Source organism: Desmodus rotundus, chromosome 4, assembly GCF_022682495.2.
Source record: "Desmodus rotundus isolate HL8 chromosome 4, HLdesRot8A.1, whole genome shotgun sequence".
In the NCBI taxonomy this organism is placed as follows: Eukaryota; Metazoa; Chordata; class Mammalia; order Chiroptera; family Phyllostomidae; genus Desmodus; species Desmodus rotundus.
Genome location: NC_071390.1, coordinates 92,253,862 through 92,275,123, shown reverse-complemented (window position 1 = coordinate 92,275,123; position 21,262 = coordinate 92,253,862). Strand labels below are relative to the sequence as shown.

Genomic DNA, 21,262 nt, shown 5'->3' with positions numbered 1-21,262 from the left:
CAACTTTCCAGCAGAGCACCCATTCAAACCACCAACGATCACATTTAAAACAAAGATCTATCTGTCACCCCAACATTGATGAAAATGGCAGATGATTACTGGCAGGTCAGTCTGCCAGTAATTAATGCTGCAAACCAGAAGCCAAAACCCAAAACCAACCAAGTAATGTAGTCCCTCATAACACTGGTGCATGAACCTCAGTCTGAGCACCTGCTTTGGGTGACCTAGTCTTTGAGCATGCCGGTGCCCTGGCCGCTCCACAACCAAAGCGTTGGGTCCTCAGGGGACGAGGGAGAGCTGTCCCCACTGACCTGAGCCCACTCAGGAATTTACATCTGCCTGAACCAAACCAAAAGTGGGCTGTGTCCTCCCCCTCCTCCTTGTCCCTGTCCCCCATGGAAGATAACAGGCTTTCTAAGATGCTGTGATCCTGTTCTGCTGCCCTTAATAAAAATGGTCTCCAACAAAAATAAATAAAATAGAATAAAATAGACAGACTTTTATATTAGATCTCATTATTGTGTGGGGCAGCTGGCAGACAGAGCTTGGATGACCATTCACAGTGGATGCAGAGCTCCAGCATGGTTGTTCCAGGGTAGTTGGTCTTTTAACATGGTAGCTTTGGGTGCAACAAGACCTGGCAGGATGCTGCAAGGCCTTTTATGACCTACCCTCAGAAATCCCAGGACATCACTTCTGTCACATTCTGCTAGTCAACCAGATCACTCAGGGCAGCACATACTGAACAGAAGGATGTGCTACTTCTCTCAAGGACAGGATTAGCAGAGAATCTGTGGCCGTGTTTAACCTACTATGGACTACCCTCTGGTCACAAAATACTTATATTTTTCCTACATGCCTTCTTGCCTTCTCAAGGCTTGCAGAGGCTCATGGAACTATGGTATAATGTTAAAGTCCAGGATCTTGTTATCTGAGTCAGGTATAGGTGCAAGTGAGGATCTTGAGTCTGGTACTTCAGATCAGCTTCTCGAGTTGCACTCCTCTCTGTCAGGAGAGCTGTAAACTAAAGATACAAATTATGAGCCCCATCAATTCAACACACCATGGTGGCAGAGAGATAGGATTAATCATAATAGACACTCATATTAAAGAAAAGATCAGAAATTGGAGGCCCAGAGAAGTCACAGGGACATAGCAATTCTGAAATCCGGTCAGGTGTACGTTGCCTTTTCCTTGATTAGGTTCTACTTGGGCTATCCGGGAATGATTTTCCGTGGTACTTTGTTCTACCTTCTGGGCTGTTGGAGTCATCCTTTGTATCATCATTCCTTTCTAGAACAAATATGCTGTGTTTGCAGCTGGAGCTTTTCCAGCACGCTTCCTGCACACAGAAGGCTGGGAGTCTATAAGCCACTTTTCACTCGGCACTGTTGTTTGTTGTTCCTTTCATTCCAAGTTGGTACAATTTCTTAGAAAAAGTGTGCATTTTTTATCATATGCATTTATTACCAAATATACTGGACAAGGCCACGCTCACATGTACTTCTTAGAAAAACCTTTGTCTAGTTTGGGTCACCTTTGGTGATGTGTTTCAATTTTCAGGAGCAGCTCCTGGACAGTCATGTGACTTCTTTGTTACAGCAGCATAATCTAGTCTGTCCTTGGGCATGCGTGTGGAGGGGTGACAAATCTCAGTGTGCCCATTGACAGTCACTGTCTTGGTCCCCGAGAGGGAGAAAAGTGCTGCTGATCCACGTAGTAGATCTACGTGGAAAGGCTGCTTAATGCTGCTGCTAAGATGAAAAAAATGACACTCATTTTTAGCAGAGCTGAATGTGTGTATATTTTAAAAGGCTACACCACAAACGATATGTTTTGATGAGCATACAAGTTAATTTATTTTGTGATATCAACACATGCACTTTCTTATGAAATAGCCAGCACTTTTTAAAATTTCACTTACTTACTCAACAAATATTAATTGCATGCCCACTCTGAATCTGACACTTACTGGGTAATATATCAGGAAGTAAAGGAAGTAAAAAAATTCTGGTGGAGGCCCTTTTCTTTAAGTGAGAGATTCTATGAAATTCCATCTTTTTGAGGGTTTAGAGCCATCCAGCCAAACTCTGATTTTGAACATTGCCCTCAGGCCATTTCTTGCTCTGAGAGCTTTTTGCTGTATGGAGAGACTGAGAATGAAAAACAATTTTACTTTCAAAGCCAGAAACTCTTGATTCCTTTTTATTTCCTATAAATTCTGCTTAAAAACTGAAACATTTTAGCTCATGTCTTTCTATCCGTACTTTTGCATTCACAGCTGAAAACAGGCTAGTTTTCACAAGCTAGTTGGCGCTTTTGATATTCAGTCTAGAAATTTCCTTAACTAGAACCTACTACTTTATTAAGTATTTTCTTCATTATCTCAAGCATTAATTTTGTTACAGTTTCTGCCATTATATGATACAAATTATCTTTTCTCCAACCTTCAGGAACATTTCATTACTGTCTTTTAAGCCATCACCAACTGTCTCCTAAGTCTTGAAGTTATTTCAGCTTCTGACCCCATCGCCTGATCCCAAACCATTGCAACAAGGTTTGCTATGGTGATTTGTTGTAGTAATACTGTGCTTCTCATACACAAGTGCTTACTGCTCATGCTGTAGAGAGGTTGAGTCTTACTCTTCTCCCCGTCAATCTTGGCTAGCCTGGTGGCTTTCTGCAGTGAAAATGATAGTCTAGCACTTCTTAGGCGAAATTATATGCTTTACAGCATAAGGCTGGGCCTGTTGAACTTGTTGGTATTGGAGGTCTGAGCCTCTATGTGTAAGTCTAACAGTGTCATTCAGAAGAGGTCACATGTAGGTGCTTGGCTTTATCATGAATCTGAAATCCAAATTTTTTCTAAATATGAATTTTGTGAGTGACTCAACTGCCTTCAGATTGGGTCTTGTTTTCAATTTGATAGTTCAGTGTATGATGAATAAAGTATTATAAATTCCCCAAGGGTTAGTTTATTTGTAAAGAATAAACTTGAATTATGATTACCTCTAAAATCTAATTCTGCATCTTATTTTAAGAATCAGTGAGAATGGCCTTCATGGAATTTTGTGCTTCTTTTTCCTTTATGTAGATATTAGAATGCAGTAATGAATTGCAATCAGAGAAAGTTCTAAGGCACCTCTAAACTGTCTAGCTCTGGGATTTCTGGGTATTTCTATACTTAATGATTGGAAAATTAATATGAAAAACCTCTACTATGAGCAAAATATATGATCAAGATGGCTTTTCGAATTAGAAGCTTAATAAAGTAGTACCTGAGACATACATAGCTTGAGGTCTTCTATATTTAAGTAGTTAAGCTCACTTGTAATGTGTTATGTTATCTTCTTATGCCAGGAGAGAAAGAGATCTGAAGTATTTGCCTTTTAAATATCTTAAATGGTGGCCCAAATAGTTTTCATTACTTTTTCCATTTACCTTTTTCGTAAACATTACTAGTGGAAGAATTTTGGAAGATGGCAGGAATAAACATGTTAGCATTAGGTTTTCTGAGAGTTGGCACAACAGAAATTTGGGTAGAGACTTTTGGGGAATAGCCTTTGGAACTGTAATATTTGAAAAACTGAGAAGAATTTATGGGCAACTTTCTTGAATAAAACCTTATATATATCAGGAGTATAGAGGATTTGATTATAAGAATGATTTGATCACATTTAACCCCAAAGGAAACTAAAGTATCCCAAAGTACCCATTTGCCAACTGTTTCCCCCCCACAGTGAGGAAGGAGATGGACCAGAAGGTAAATCTGCAGTCTCCACGGAAAAAGACTGGTTACAAAATGCTTAGTGAAATATTCCGTTTAACATTCGGTTGTAAGCTCCTTTTCCTTTTTCTTTTTTCTTTTTTTTAGATTGTTCTTAGACAGGCAGCAGTCCACAAACCACATTTTCAATAGCACTGATCTAGTCAATTCCTATTATCTTTAGACAAGAACTTGAAACCCAGAAAAACAAGACATTAAGTGATGTTTCATAATCTATTCAGTTGCAGAGCTCATTTTGTAGAATCCAGATAACATGAGTACAGCCAAGTCAAGTGTTCTGTCAAGTACATCATACTGCATTTTATACATATGGCTGCTCACTGGAAGTGATTTTTTAAAAAATACTGGATTATAAAACATATGTAAATAAGCATTTTTGATCTGTGGTTGAGAATCCATATATGTGAAAGGCTGGCTTACTTTATACACCCACAGATTTTTGACTGTGTGGGGGTCAGTGCCCTTAACCCTGGCATTGGGTCAACTGTGTTTGTTTCAAATTAAATTTTTTTCAGTGGTATAAAAAGATGCTTGTATTATTTGAATTAAAAAAAAAAGAAATGCTATTTTCTCAGATTGCCACTGTAGAAAAAATTCCTGGTAATTAAAAAATATGCACTAAAAGCTAAAAGGCAAAAAATTAAAATAATTGCTGTGATAGGAAAATTGGATGATAGGTAATTTTTTTCAAATTGATTTTTGATGCTCGTTCACCAACTTTTCAATTCTTTTTGGCATCAGGAATTTCCTTCATTCTTTCTTTGACTGAGGTGTAATTTACCCAATAAAAATAATTCATTTTAAGTGCAGTTTGATGCATTTTGGTAAATGTATGTAGTCAGGTAACTGCCACTGCTATCAAGTTTTGAAACATTTCCATCATTTTTAAAAGTTCTCTCATGACCCTTTGCAGTTCATCTCTATTTCACTCCTGGCCCCAGGCAACTGTTTTTGTATTATGATTTTGCATTTTTTAATTGTTGTTCTGTTACAGTTCCCAATGTCCCCCATTGCTCTCTACTGCCCCACTGGACCCCTAGCCTCCACTCCCATAGTCAATCGCCACCCTGTTGTCCATGTCACTGGGTCATTTATAACTGTTACTAGATTAGGCCCTTTCTCTTCTTTCTTCCTTTATCCCCCTCCCCTCTCCCGTCAGGTCCCTGTCAGTCTGTTTCTTGTTTCCTTCCTTGCCTCTGGTTCTATTTTGCTTGATTGGTTTTTTTTTTTTTTGTTCATTAGTTCCCTGTTATAGGTGAGATCATATGGTATTTGTCTTTCACAGCCTGACTTATTTCACTTAGCACAATGCTCTCCAGGTCCATTCATGCTGTTGCAAAGGGTAGGAGCTCTTTCTTTCTGCTGCATAGTATTCCATTGTGTAAATGTACCACAGTTTTTTGATCCACTCATTTAATGATGGGCACCTAGCTTGCTTCCAGCACTCGGCTATTGTAAATTGTGCTGCTATGAACATTGGGGTGCATACGTTCTTTTGAATTGGTGTTTCGGATTCTTAGAGTATATTCCCAGCAGTGGTATTGCTGGGTCAAAAGGAAGTTCCATTTTTAGTTTTTTTAGGAAATTTCATACTGTTTTCCAAAGTGGCTGCACTAGTCTGATAATTTCATTTGAATGGAATATCTATTATTCAGGACTTTACATCTGTCTTCTTTCACTTAGTATGATGTTTCTGAGGTTCATTTATGTTGATACAGTTATTTTTCCTTTTTTATCACTGAGTAATTTTTCATTGTTTGGGTAGAGCACATTTGGTTTATCTATTAACCAGATGATGGACATTTGGGTAGTTTTTATTTCTCTTGGGGAAGTACCCAGGAGTAGAATTTCTGGGTCATATGGTGAGCATATATTTAACTCCATAAAAAGCTGACAAATTGTTTTTCAAAGTGGCATATCATTTTTCATTCTGCTAGCAATATATGAGAGTTCTTTCTAAAAAAATAATTTAAGGTTACTCCTTTTAAAAATTTAAAAGCATATTTATTCTTATATATTATATTCTTCATAATTTTAGGCCCTGGGTTTTAAAATATCCTCAACAATACTATCATTGACAACATTAGCAATACATACTCAAAGAGACAAAGAAAAAGTGCATTCGGGTCTTCTGTTTCTCGGACTTTCTTCTTGGATCAGAAAGAAAGTGTTACTACTCTTGGGCCTGCTCACTGTCAGGTAACATGTGGATAGCAAAATCATATTCCCTACATCTAATACCAATAATTTAGGATTTAAAAATTTTGCATGTGATATAAATGCCTCATTAGTATATGCATATGATTATTATTGAAGTTATTTATATGGTAAATTATGGTATAAGAATTAAAATTTGGTTCACAGTTGTATTTGCAATTAAAAAAAAATCTTATTCTTTATGTCTTTGAGTATCTGATATGTACTTTGAATGCTTAGCTTCATCTTAAGATTGCTCCACAATTCTGAGTGTATATTTAAGTCTCTTTAAATGCTTTGCAGCTTTATAATTTTTGTGTAGAAACCTCACACATCTTATTAGATTTATTCCTAGGTGTATGATGTTTTTACTTCTGTTGTAAGTGGTATCTTTGAAATATTTGCAGTGTTTAGCTCTCTGTTTTTGGTATCAATAAATATAATAGTCTTTATTAAATACTTGCTTTACCAAACCTTTATTAAAGATTTGGTTTATCCATACTTCTTGCTAAATTAAATGATTGATTTTACTAATGTATTATTAGTTTTTTAAAAATTTGCCTTATTCCATCTGTGAATGGCAGTATTTTTCTTTGGTCATTTTATCTTCTATATATAGTGTTTGCCTTACTGAACTTTTGCATCCCAGAATAAAGCTTAAGAATATTCATAGGAATTTAAAAATACTAGTACCCATCAAGATAAAATTCACAGGATGTCGTATCCAATTTTTAAAAAATTAATGGGTATGCAAAGAAGAAGGAAAATACAATCAAGAATGAGGGGGGAAGAAACCAGTAGAAAGAGATCCAGATCGCAGTTTGATGCACCCACTCTGGAAAACAGTATGGAGGTTCCTCAAAAAATCAAAAATAGCACTACCATATATCCCAGCAATCCCACTTCTGGGTATTTATCTGAAGAAATCAAAAACACTAATTTGAAAAGATATATGCCTTCCTATGTTCATGGCAGCATTATTTACAATAGCCAAAATAAGGAAGCAATAGACAACTGGACAAAGAAGATGTGGTGCCTGTATAAAATGGAATATTAGTCAGCCATAAAAAGGAATGAAATTTTGCCATTTGCAACAACGTGGATGGACCTAGAGGGTATTATGTGAAATGAAATAAGTCAGACAGAGAAAGACAAATGCCATGTGATTTCACTGATATATGGAATCTAAAAACCAAAACAAACAAACAAACAAAGCAGAACCAAACTCACAGACATAGAGAAAAAAAACTGATGGTTGCCAGATGGGAGAGGTTTGGGTGGCTGGGTGTAAAAGGTGGAGGGATTAAGAAGTACAAATTGGCAGTTACAAAATGGCCATTGGTATGTAAAGTACAGCATAAAGAATATAGTCAATAGTATTTTAATAACTTTGTATGTTGTCTGGTGGGTAGTAGAGTTATTGTGGAGATTATTTCACAAGTTACATAAATGTCTAACCAACATGCTGTATGTCTGAAACTAATATAATATTGAATGTTCATTTCAGTTGAAAAATTAAAAAAGAGACTAAAAAATCATGCAAATGATAAAATTAGTGAACAAAGGCATTAAACAGTTATTATAACTAAATTCCATATGTTCAAGAAAATAGAAGAAAAATTGAGCATATGAAGTAGAGAAATAGCACAAATAAAAATACATGAATTGAAGTTCTGAAGAGATGGAAATTATAACATTTGAAAAAAGTACACTGTGTGTGATTAATGAAAAGATTAGACAGTTCAGCAAAAAAGATTAGTGAACCTGAAGATAGTAATAGAAACTGTCTAAAATGAAATACAATTAGAAAAAAAACCAAAAAGAAATGAATAGAACACCAGTGAACTATGGGACAATTTGAATTGGCCTAATATATGATAATTGGAGTCCTTGAAGGAAAATGAAGAGTGTGGGGCATGCAAAATATATTAAGAAAAAATTGCTGAAAAACTTGAAACTTGATGAGTACTAAAACATCCCATATCCGTGAAACTAAACAAACACACAGAACAAAAGACATCAAGGAAATTATCCCAAGCCACATTATAATCAAACTGACTAAAAAGGTAAAAAAAAAAAAAAAAAGCAGGCAGAGAAAAAGGATGTGTAACATTACAAGAGGGACAAAGTTAATAATGACAGTTCGTTTCTTGTTGGGAACGAGGCAAGTCAGAAGGCAGCAGTGAGACATCTTTAAAGAACTGAAAGAAAACAATTGTCCACCCATAATTACATAGCGGGTTAAAGTCTCTTTCAAAACACAAAATTAAAACCTTTCAAAGATATGAAAGCTGAAATAATTCACCTTCCAAAGACTTGCAGTATAACAAATGCTTAAGGAAAACCTCCAGGCAGAGGAAAATGTTACCATATAGAACCTGGATCTATATAAAATAATTCAGAGTATCAAAGATGATAGTTATGTGTATAAATATAAAAAGTCTTTTGTTGGGTTTCTCATTTCCTTGAAAGCAAAACGTCTTACATGTTTTTGATTTGCTGATAATTTACCTTCATAAAAGTTAGAGGGAGGTATGAGAGGACCTCCTATTCTCAACTTCATTTTGACGAGGTAGATAACTTATTTATGAAATAGAAAGGAAGAATCATTTTATAAATAATGATCGTGGTATACAGTTTAGAATTGTCAGAATAAAGATTTTGGACACTGTTAGACATATACAAAGAATTTAGAAAATTTCTGTTTCAAAATGATCAGTAGAAAGCAAGAAACGTTCCTAATGGTCTGAGACTCTAAGAATAAAACTAGCTTAAAGAATTGATAGGAAGACACTTGCATGAATGAAAATTCTGACTATGCAATTTTGCTACATGTTAAACTTTTTAGAGCTCAAATTGCAAAAGGGCATTTTAATGCACATTTATATATTTAAAATTTATTATTTTTTATTCCTAAAGAATTCAAGAAAACTTAAAAGAAGGTACATATGGTGAATTTAAAGTAGCAACAAATTAGGGTAGAAAATATAGATAGAAGAGATATTCTATAGATAGTATATAAATAGGAGTTAAACCCTGGGGAGGACTGCACATAGTTGTCAGATAATCAAAGGACATGTACAGAACATTAGAAATATGGTGTCTATCCTGCAGTAGGCACTCGGGAAATAATAATATAATACATGAAGACAGTAGAGCGACATGGAACCACTATCCATTAGGCTTAAGGAGAAGAGCAACTTATTGTAAAAAATACTACAGAATATTAAAATGACCTTGTGTAAGTTTGGTTTGGCAAAAAATTGCTTAGGAGATATGAGAATATCGCAGGGGTAGGGGAGATGGTATAGGAATAGTGCAGTCATTGAATTGGTGAATAGGATTTGTTCTTTCTATCAGAGAAAATGGCTTTCAACCCAGAAAGGATGAAACACACATAGTTTATAGGAAATTGAACCAAAGAATACTAACTGTGGTAATGTAAAAATACCCTCGTGTTTTTAAAGAAACTTTTTAAAACAGTGAAATGCTTTACAAATTTACATCGTATCCTTTTGCAGGATACTAATCTTTGTGTTGTTCCAGTTTTAGTATTATGATAGTGAAGTGAGTTCCCTAGTGCTTTATATTAAAAATTCATGATATAGCTACAGAACATCTCATTGTAATGAAAGAACAGCTGTAAAATGATTACTGCTAATCTTTGAGAGATGCTTCAGGTTCATAGACCTAGTAGGACAATAGAAATGATAAAAGTTTGTTTTATTTAAAAAATTATTAAAATTTTACAAAGCGAGATTTTCATGAATTCTTGCAAAATTTGGAATTGTTGGTGATCAGTTAAGTTTCGGGATACAAAATCAACATTAAAAAACCAATAGTGTTTTTATACACTAACAACAAACTATCTAAAAGAGAAATTTTGAGGTCCAAGATGGTGCAGAATTGGTAGAAGCTACACTCACCTCCTCCCAGGAACAAACTGGATTTGCAATGAAAATATAGAACAATCAACGTGAATAGCTAACTGAAGACTAGCTGAAACAATAAGTCTTATAACCAAGGATTTATAGAAGAAGCCACATCAACACTGGTGGGAAGGGCAGACACAAAATGGACTGGCCCCACTCCCAGTGGGATATCTCAGCCTCAAAATTTTCCCCTGAAAAGCTAGGGGTTTCAAGTTCAAGCTGGGCTCCACAGCCCAGAGCATCAAATTTTGGAAGAGACACCCACATAACATCTGGCTGTGAAAATCAGCTGGGATTCTGTCTACTAGGTAGAAACATTGGTCTGTTAGAGACACAGGCACCCTCTTAAAGGGCAATGCACAAAAATCATACAGCCACTCACCCTAGGCTCTGCAGAGGGAGGGCAGAGTGGACTAGATTTGTCTGAGGAGAAACTGGGGCTTGTGGGTCTTCAGAGAGAGCTGAGGGGACAGCTGCTGGGAACCCTGTGCTGAGTCACTCTCCTGAACTATAGGCACCATTTTTCTTGGGTAGAGCACTCCCCTTCTTAAAGCATCAGCCAGGGGGAAAGCAATAGCTCCACCCACTGGACTTCCTACCACCCTATCCAGTGGTGCTCAGACCTGCTGAGGAGTCAGATGCCTGGACAAGGGTGCAGAGGTCTGGGAAGACATGGGGTATCAATGAATGAGTTGTGTGGCTTTGAGGTGGGGGTGACTTTCCCCACCTTCCCCTAAAACTGACCAATACTCCCCCTCATGGGAGATCCACTAGCCTCACCTTCCTGAATCCCAGCAGCCCTGTCCTGCTGAGCTGGGGTTCCTGGCAGAAACTTGGACAGACTTGTGTGGCTCTAGGACAGGGGCAATTTTTCCCTCACTTGACTAACTGTGTAGAGCCCTCCCCTGACATGGCCAAAACTTGCTGTGTTTGGGACTGATAAACTCTGCTGGCCTCTCCCTGATGACTGCTGGAGACCCCACCCTACCACAAAGGTCTATGGGTATCCCGCTCATGGCAGCTAGACTTGGTGTTCCCTGGAACATTTGCTGAGTGGCCTCAGACCCAGGACTGGCACCGAGGTTGAACCTGTATCAATCTGGTGAACACCACTTGCCCCTACCTGGTGACTCTCTGAGTACCTCATGCAACTCACATACAAAGAAATAAAATAAACAAATTGGACCACATCAGACTAAAGTGTTTTTACACAGCAAAGGAAACCATGAACAAATTGAAAAGACAACCCACTGAATGGGAGAATATATTCACCAATGATATCTAATAAGGAGTTAATATCCAAAATTTATAAAGAACTTATACAACTCAACACCAAAACAAACAAACAAACAATCCAATTAAAAAATGGGCAAAGGATCTGAACAGACACTTCTCCAGAGAGTTCATACAGATGGCCAATAGATAAATAAAAAAGTGTTCAACATCACTGATCATCAGAGAAATGCAAATTAAAACCACAGTGAGATAACACCTCATATCTGTCAGAATGGTTGTCATCAATAAATCAACAAACAACGAGTGTTGGCGAGGATGTGGAGAAAGGGGAACCCTAGTGCACTGTTGGTGGGAATGCAGACTTGTGCAGCCACTGCGGAAAACAGTACTGAGTTTCCTCAAAAAATTAAAAGTGGAACTAATTTATAACCCAGTGATTCCACTACTGGGAATATATTTGAAGAAACCCAAAACACTAATTTGGGAGAATATATGCACCTCTATGTTCATTGCAGCATTAATTACCATAGCTAAGGTTTGGAAGGAGCCCAAGTGCCCATCAATAGATGAGTGGATAAAAGAGCTGTGGTACATTTGCACAATGAAATACTACTGGGCTGTAAAAAAAGAAGAAAATTTACCATTTGTGACATCATGGATGGACCTGGAGATTATTAAGCAAAGTGAAATAAGACAGTCAGAGAAAGACAAATACCATATCATTTGACTCATATGTGGAATTTAATGAACAAAATAAACTAACAAAATAGAATCAGACTCATAGATACAGAGAACAGACTGAGAGCTCTTGGGGGACAGGATTGAGGAACTGGGTGAAAAAGGTGAAGGGATTTAGTTTAAAAAACAAAACAAAAAACTCCCAACTCCTAGACAGTCTGGTGATTACCACAGGGAAAGGAGGGGTGGGAGGAGGCAGAAGGGCACAAAGGGGAAATAATGGTGATGGAAGGAAACAATATACAGATGATGTATCATTATAAAATGGAACACCTGAAACATCTGTAATTATATTAACCAATGTCACCCTGATAAATTCATAGAAAATAAAAAATAAGACAAAAAAAAGATTTAGCTTCTTAGGAGGAATTCTTCATGTTTCCAATTTTTTCTCTCATTTTTTCCTTGTTTTCTTTAACACATTAGTCACATTATTTTAAAGTCCTGTCTGCTAACTCCAGTATCTGGATTACCTATCAGTCTGTTGTTATTTTATGTTATTTTTTTCTCTTGACTTTTGATCACACACATCTGTCTTTTGGCATGGCCCATCATTTTTAGCAGAATGCCAAATACTATTTATAAGATAGAGACTCTAAATGGTGTTAGGGTATTTCATACTTTTCTCTGCAATGCAGATAGTAGTCGGATGAGATCAGCTTAATCCAGTCATGATGGATGGTGGTGATCACAAATTTACTAGGGTTTAGTTTACTTTTGGTTTGTTCACTTTTTTAAGTGTAGTCTTCTGGGGATTTCAAACGATGTGTTCAAGATCTCTCTCTCTGTCGGGTTCCAAACTCTAATCTTTAATACCACTATGTTTTAGAGTTTTGGCTTAGATTTTTAGCATCATCTTGCCCCTCACCCCCTTGAAAACATCTTAATGGAGAAACAGATCAGTGTTCTGTGGCTTCTCAGATCTGCAGTGTTGTTCTGGTGCACAAAACCACAGTGAGTTTGTTTCTCAGTTCCGTACAGCAGCCCTCTGCCAGTTCTAAACCCCAACTCTTTCTCTGTTGTCTATTATCAGCAAGTGCCCCCAAGGGCAACGCACCTGCAGCTTGATAGTTGTCCTCTTCAGAACCTTCGTCCTTTTTGTCTATGGTGACAGCTCAGGGGGTTGGTAGCCTGCGCAACTCCAGGAGGCCTTTGTTTTCAGTATTTTTTACTGTTCGGCTACAGTTTTCCCCATTTTTACCCCATTCAGTAGGGCCTTTTAAAGTAGGATTTTGTTATATTTTATCTGGGTATTATTATTTTTAGTTATTTTGGTAAAAATGTTTTTTTTTTGCTCAGTATTCATTTCCTCTGAAGTCGAAGTCATCCAATGAGTAATTCATTTTCTGCACTTGTTATTTTCTACTCCTAAACAGTAAAAATTGCAAAATGCTTTTGAACCTCTTTATGTCATAATTTGTAGTACCACATACATGATAATAATAATAAAATCATTATAAAAGTAAATTGTTTCAGTTTCAATAACATAAAACCATGCAAAATAATAATGCTGGCTTAGATGCTCTACATTTGAGGGTTTTCACATTTCTAAGTGACTTATTTTTCTTGTTTTGAAAGTGATAGGGTATATCTATTTTCTTTTGAATGATGAGGTAGAAATGATAATATATTATGAGGGAAAAAGTGGAGAAGCACTGATTTTAGCATTTAGGGAAGAGAGGCACATAGTTTCAAAGATATAGTATGTGAGGGATGGAATTTTTTTGGTAGATTAAAACTAATCAAAATATGAACAAAGAAAAAGATATCTATTCTACTAGGTTTCAATTCTGAAGTATTAAATATGAATATCAAATTCTGAAAAAAAACAGTGATGTGTGTAAAAAAGGGAAAATAAATTCTCATCCCTTTTGTATACACAAAGATTGTTGCTGCCGGTTTTAGTTTAAATTATTAAATGAGTACAAAGAGCTAAATTGTATGATAAATTGGAAACAGTATCATATTACAAGGATTATGTTGTATAATTACTAATTAAATTTTGATTACCAGCTTCCTCTAAACTATTAATTTACATATTCAATCCATTTAAGGAATTGTGGTATTTAAGACAGTGGAGATCATTTTGCTTAGAAAATTTATTAATTGAGCATTTTTACCTAATCAACTTACATAGTTATTACTATGACATTTTATTTTATGTATTAATAATTAACAAACAATACTATATTAGTATCCAAATATCTTATATAGTATTGAGATTACAACCTATTGGCTATGAAACAGAAAAAGAATTGATATCTGCATTTGACATTAGAATATAATAATAATAAACTCTTAATATGTTTAAATAATGTATTATATGAATATCTAGCTTACTTTCTTAGAGGTTCATATAATAAACTCTTTTTCCACTTTAATATCTCACTAACTTAAAGTCTTTTACTTTTATATCACGTTTATTTTTTTTCTTTTTTAATGAATATATGTCCTTATCTAAAGACAGGGCAATACTGATGAGTTTCATTGCAGATGTTTCTTATAGTGCCACCTGAATTGATAAGTGTAAATGATATACTCCTTTTACCCCTTCTTTGAACTTAGTTTTTCAAATTCACATGTTGGTGGAATTTCTGATGAATTACCTAACTTGACTAATCAATGTGTTGCTTTCTTGTCAAGAACAGAAAGAACTATTACATTATCCAGTATGATAAGAAGACTTCTCTATAATCAAATGTATTTGTAATCTAGTGATCATTGAGGAGACCATTATACTAGGATCTGTAGAGCAATGCCTGGGAGCCTGCTGTAACATCTTTGGCTAGTTTGGTACTTCCAAATTTTCTTAGTTCAGAATTCTTGAAGTGAAGCAGGTGTCCAACATTGTTCTGGGGAAGTACTACACAGAGCATCTACACACTGCACAGAACATCTACATACTACATAGAGCATCTACACACTGCACAGAACATCTACATACTACATAGAGCATCTACACACTGCACAGAACATCTACATACTACACAGAGCATCTACACACTGCACAGAACATCTACATACTACATAGAGCATCTACACACTACACAGAACATCTACATACTACATAGAGCATCTACACACTGCATAGAACATCTATCTACACACTACACAGAACATCTACATACTATACAGAACATCCACATACTACATAGAACAAATGCTACATAGAACATTTCCTGTAGAGTTAGAGAACATTCATTCCTAGAACAGTTAGGGAAACTGAACTTGAGTTATATATGAAGTGGAAGGTTTACTTTAGGTTCAGCTCAGTTTACTCATGAGTGTAATTTTTTCTCTTTCAATTTGAATCTATCTTGAAACCTTAGACTTTTCAGTGATTTTTTATCCTCATTAATCTTCATTTTTAACTGTCTTGATATGATTTTTTAAAAGTAATTATTCATTTTTATAGATAAGACTGAGTAAGTTGAAATAAGTAAAGCCAATGAAATTTAAAAATCAGTACATGACTTTTATTCAGATTAAATTTACTAAAAGATCAAAGTGAAAATTACAGTTAAAAAGTTAGGCTTCTGTGTATAGGTAATGTTAAAATGAATTTTTATAGAAATTATACCATTATTGTAAGATAATAACAAATTACCAAAACAGTATCATCAACTAGGTTTTAAAATGTAGCTAATGAACCAAAGAAGTAGCGCAGCTTGCTGAAATAAAATCTACCCAGTGCACAGTGCCAAGAGTTGATTTCAACTGTTTTCAATGGTGAAATAACTGGTGCAAGATTAGGAGAAACTAATTTACAGAAAGCACATATACAATGCTAGTTAAATTAATATAGCTTTGAATGTATAGGAAATCGTAGGAATTAGATTAATTTAATGACAGCCATTTGGAAATGGATTTATTTATTTTTTTCTGAGACATCAGTGGACAGAATCTAATAGATGGGGTCAAAGTTAGCATCAGGTTCTGTGAAGTTTTTTTTTTTGTAGCTATAAGTTCAAAAGAGTAAAATTTTCTGGCACTTCTCTCGACATGTCAGAGATTCTCATAATTGTTAAACAAATGTGTTTTTTAATATGTCATTTTTTCCTCTTGAGGAATTTTAGGGTTGGATCATGTTTCCAAGTGAGTCACACACCTTAGAATCCATTTTGAAGTATGTCATACGTAATTTATTAGTAATTTAATAAGTTAAATTAAATTGTAAGCTTGGGAATGTGTGGCATTCATTCATAGTTCCTTCTATCACAATGTTATAGATACTAGGAAAACGCAATGCAAGCCCCTGCGGGCACCCATAGTAGGGACACATATGTGTATGTTACAGTTCATGTTTGCAGTGAGAAAGATTGTGACGATTTGCTTTAAAGGGAGATGAGTTGCTTTACTAATTATTCCTAATTCATACTTTTCTGTTTTAACTTTCTCTCTAGCTGGATATGGAACTCCTTTTTGGTATTGTGTTCTTTTCTTTGTTTGTTTTGGCATGAAACTTGCAATTAAAAGTATTGGGTGAGACTCTGCTTACTCAAGAAGCAAAATAGTTTAGTCACACAGAATATTTGGTTGTTGAATCCCTCTTGCAAATGAAAATAACCTTTGAGCATGTGGGCATATGGAATATATCTAATAAAAACCAAATTATTGATCTCAGATCCAAACTGATGTGAAACTTATGCAATAATGGAATCAATTTTATAATTTTCAGTAAAATAAAAATATTAGAATAAATACTCCCTACTTGTTTAAAACTTATATATATGGATATGCTGCCATTTTAAAAGAGAACATATAGTTTAATTTTCAACATTTTACATGAAAGTTTTACATAAAAACATTTAAAAACACAGACTTCTCTTTTTATATGAAATATAGAGCACATACGCACAACCCCCTTTCTTTTACAAATTCCCAATGAATGAAATAAAAATTTACAACATAAGCATTAGTTGAATATAAAAAGACAAAGAGATTGAAAATATGATAAATGAAGGCTAAGCACAAGCAAACGTCTGTTTATCAGGCATTGCGGAAGCAGAATGCTGACGTAGAGGTTGGGAGTGTTCGATTAAAAAACATTGTATCCTGAACTGAATAAAGACATAAACCTTCAATTAGAAGAGCTCAACAAAATGCCAAGGAGAATGAACTTTAAAAGACATACGTTTTTACATTCTTTTGCATTTTCAGAAGATTGGAAATAAAGAAAATACCCTGGAAGCTTAAAAGGAGAAAAGTAATGGGGTCCCCTACAAAGGGATGAGGAACACAACTGACACCAACACTTTCTCCACAGCATTCATATATCAGAGCTGTGGGATGATGGAATGATGTCTTCTCAAGTTTCTGAGAGAAAATAATTTTGCCTCTATCCAAAACTTTAAACAAATCAAGAAAGTAATTTTCTGACGTGAAGGATCTCAGAAAATTCCATACCTCTACATCCACATAGGTGAAGATGTTCTAGCAAAATGGAAAAAAGGGAAACAAGAAAAAGGTGTCATAAACCTAGAGAAGAATAGAAACTGAGGATTTCCTAGATGAAGTAAAGAAAAGTGAAAACAAATGAATAAATATAGCATTTTTTGCTTACGCTTTAGACATCCTTCAAGAGTGAGGGGTTTGGTGACAGAATTTCACCTCTCTGTGTGTTTGACCACACTTGTTCGTTCAATGGGGAATAATCATGATATGCTATTCCTGTTTTAATATTATTCATTGATGTTAAATCCATCTATGCAATTTGCAGATGCCTTAATTATAATATAAAAACATAAATATTAGAAACCTTAATCTCAATAATAAAATAATAGAACCAAGAGGTGAAAGTTTGCAAGGCAGTAACATGTTTCAAATTTCTTATTTCATCCTCCAGAGTCAACAGATGTCAAAACATTAAGAAATCACAGTGTAAGACTTTCTGGTAAATTTGTAATGGTAAATACAAAAACCCCCTAAAGCCCCAATACCGTTACATGAAATTACAGTTGACCTTTGGACAACAACACTTTGAATTGCATGGACCCACTCGTATTCAGACTTATTTTTAGTAACTACCACTGTTTTTGATTCCTGGCTGGGAGTCCATGGATATAGAGGTCCAACTGAATGCATTGATTTATGCCATTCTCTGCTGGGAACTTGAGAGTTGGTGGGCTTGGGTGTCTGCAGGGTCCTGGAACCAATCCCCTGCAGTTACCAGAGACAACTGGGTTTTTGGGGAATCAAAGTTATATGCAGATTTTTCAGCTGTGAGGAGGGGTCAGCATCCCTAACCCCCACGTTATTTATGGATCAACTGTATTTCTGGGAATGGACCTAGGGAGAGATCAAGGAGGACAACTTTGACTGCTTATTTTAGACTTGAATATGATTTAATTTTTATTTATTATGTAAAGATATTCTTTTAAAATAAAAATAAAAATAAAAATAAAAATAGTACTCGTGACCCATTGTAGATCAGATATAAACAAAACAGATTCATGAATGCTTCTAAGAATTAGAAAGGAGTACACAAGCTAAACAAAGACTAAATGAAGGAAGGGCTGAGAGTGGCAAGTAGGGAATTGAAGCTAACTTTCACCCTGAGGACATTTGACAAACTAAATGACTTTGACTTTGATTTATTTTTAATAAACTCAGAGGCCTCCCGGGAATGAAACAAACCCTAAGACTCTCATAGTGGGTGTTCTCAAAGAAGTTTCATTAATACAATTAAAACTCCAAAGGGCAGCGTATGCATGTTAAGAGTGAAATGCTAGTGTCTCAGGATCTCAAAGGAAAGATTACTTGGCCCTGTGACACAGACCCTTGGGAGCCTGAATATAGTAAAAAAAAAAAAAATCTATGCATTTGAAATGGATTTCAGCAGAACTACTCCATAAGAATCAAAGTTATTCTAAGAACTATATTCTGTTACCCTCAATCTTTCTTTCCTTATAATTTCTTACCAGAATATTCATACACAGTTCTTAGGTTTCTGCATAGTTTTATTTCATTGGTTGGCTAATTTTCTTGTTGATATCTTACCATTCATATAACCTTTGCGGGAGGATAGCACAATAAAATGAATTTTCTTGCTGCGGGACCATCAGTGTAAGTAAAGGGTTTTAGGCAAATGATTTCTGACACGTTGGAGAGTGAATTGGTCACAGTGCATTTACGTACTTCTTATGCTTCTGTTCCATTTTAAAGTCTCTATACATTTTCCATTTCATTGTTTAACCTCAATCTTCATCTAAGCAGAGAAGGAAGACTGAAGGCCACCGCTGAGCGAGATACGCCACGTGAGTCAGCTCCCAGCAGCCCGCTTTTTGCCTGTGTGTGGTTTTGCCTGTCAGGACTTCCGCGTGCTGAGAGGGCTGCGATTCTGCAGTGTAGATGCCATGTTTGATCGTCCTATACAAGTATCAGGAGCAAATAATAACTTTAAAAAGAAATAATTTTATTTTTGCTCTTTGGTTGATAAAAATTTGTATACTTTCATGTCTTTTGAGAATGAAGTTTGTCCTTTCTTTGAAGGTGTCATGTTATGACTCTGGGTGGTGGGTACGCAATGCATTATACAGAACATGTAGCATAGAAATACACAGTTGAAACCTATGTAATCTTATTAACCAATGCCAACCCATTAAATTTAATATAATAAAAAATAAAGTTTATTTAAAAAATAAGCCATTAACTGAAAATAAAATAAAATGAACAACAGCAAAATGCCTCATATTCTACATAATCTTTGAGATTTAAATTATGCTACATTTGTGGCATCCATCCCAATCTGATTCTTAAATTTTACATCACCTGTCATTGTTTTGTAGCTTGTGTGGAGAGTAAAAGAGGGAAAATAACCTTTAAAGCGATGTGGAGATGGTTAGTGAGGATCTTAGCTCCGTCATTTAAGCCTTTGATGCTAACACGACTGCATATGCTTTCCTACGTGTGGTCTAATGACGGCCTTGACACCATTAAAGCCCCTTTAGTCTAAGTTTGTGACTAATGAAACATGACATTTAGATATTGACTTCAAATGTCTAATTATCTTACTCAGACGCACATATGCATGAGGAGTAAACCTTGTTTCAGTGTATTTACATGTTTAAGAATTCATATCTATTTTCAAAATCACCCCCACTGAGGCAGGCTGATATGCTGGATTCATTTACAGAAATCTGCTCTCACTGAGATGGTTAACACACATAATGTGAGCAATTTAGAATATTACACTTTTGAGTATCTGGTCATCATTATTATACAAAAGTATATAAAAATGGTCTTTCTGTTTGCATTTTAAAAGGATAAACAGTAGTTCTATTGTATTATTACAAATGTCTAGGGGAAAAGACATTTTTCCATCACATAAATTTAAAAAAGTTACTAAGTAACATTATATTAGTAGCATCATTGTAAATACACAGGGAACACATATGGGAAACTCTTACAAATTCATATAATTTAAAATGACATTGGTGAAAGATAGAGAAGAAAAAAAGATCACTGAACAACAATAAAGTAATTAAAAAAAAGAAAGAAGATCAGAGATGTGAGAAGTATAAAGAAGTGAGATAATGGGAAGAGGTCTCATATTGTAAAGTTTGAGAGGGTACAGAGTAAAAAACTAAAGCAGAAGCATGTTGGAAAAATTGCAGCTAGGTTCAGTTGCTACTGTGGTAAGGAAATGTGGCTTCTCCGATGAAGAAGCAGATCCACAGGAAGAAATCCATTTTTCTACCAGCTTCGCACATATCCCCTTTGGCACCTCTTGTTGGCCGAGCCCAATAGAGAGCATCTGACAAAGCACAAATATGGATTGCAGATTCCCAGATTTGAGGTTGGGACAATAGCTTAAAATCTGGTGCCTATCGCCCCTTTGACTACTTAGTACGCATATGCATCTTTCTACTAAGAGTTGAACTTCCACATTGTATTCCAACTGCCTCATTCAACTAACCTTTGTATGACAAAAGGTTTTTTGTTCTGCAACATGAGACACAAGTTTTCAATAGCGATTGTCTCCATCTCTGGGAAAACTTAGTCATAGGCCACTTAAAAATTTTGTTATCTAAATACGGTTAAAATTATTTAGTTTTTAATTGTTACCTAAATACTAAATCATATGTTGTTAATATGTTATAAAACTTTTACAAATAAAAAGGAGTAGGAGAAGAGGGAAGATGAAAATAGTTCATACACACAAACACAAAAATCTATTTTCTCTCTGTTCTGATTTGTACTTTCTTTGATCTTTAAGTTTGATGATTCTTTTCTTTGTCATCTTTATTATGCCATTTAGCTTATCCAGTGCAGTTTTAAAACTTTTTCATTGTATTTTTCATTCTGAAAGTCTCAGGTTTTTTAATATTCTAGATTCTTGCTAAGAGTTTCTAATTGTCCATTTATTTTAAGA

At 35.3% G+C, this 21,262-nt stretch overlaps 1 protein-coding gene across 1 annotated transcript in view; it reads left to right on the top strand.

Annotated features, from left to right (window-relative positions):
• Positions 1-21,262, top strand: part of STPG2 (sperm tail PG-rich repeat containing 2) — a 141,812-nt gene that overhangs the window by 114,131 nt on the left and 6,419 nt on the right. Inside the window, 1 exon segment of the mRNA XM_053922906.1 lies at positions 5,826-5,986. Within this exon segment, the coding sequence (XP_053778881.1) occupies positions 5,826-5,986 (161 nt within the window).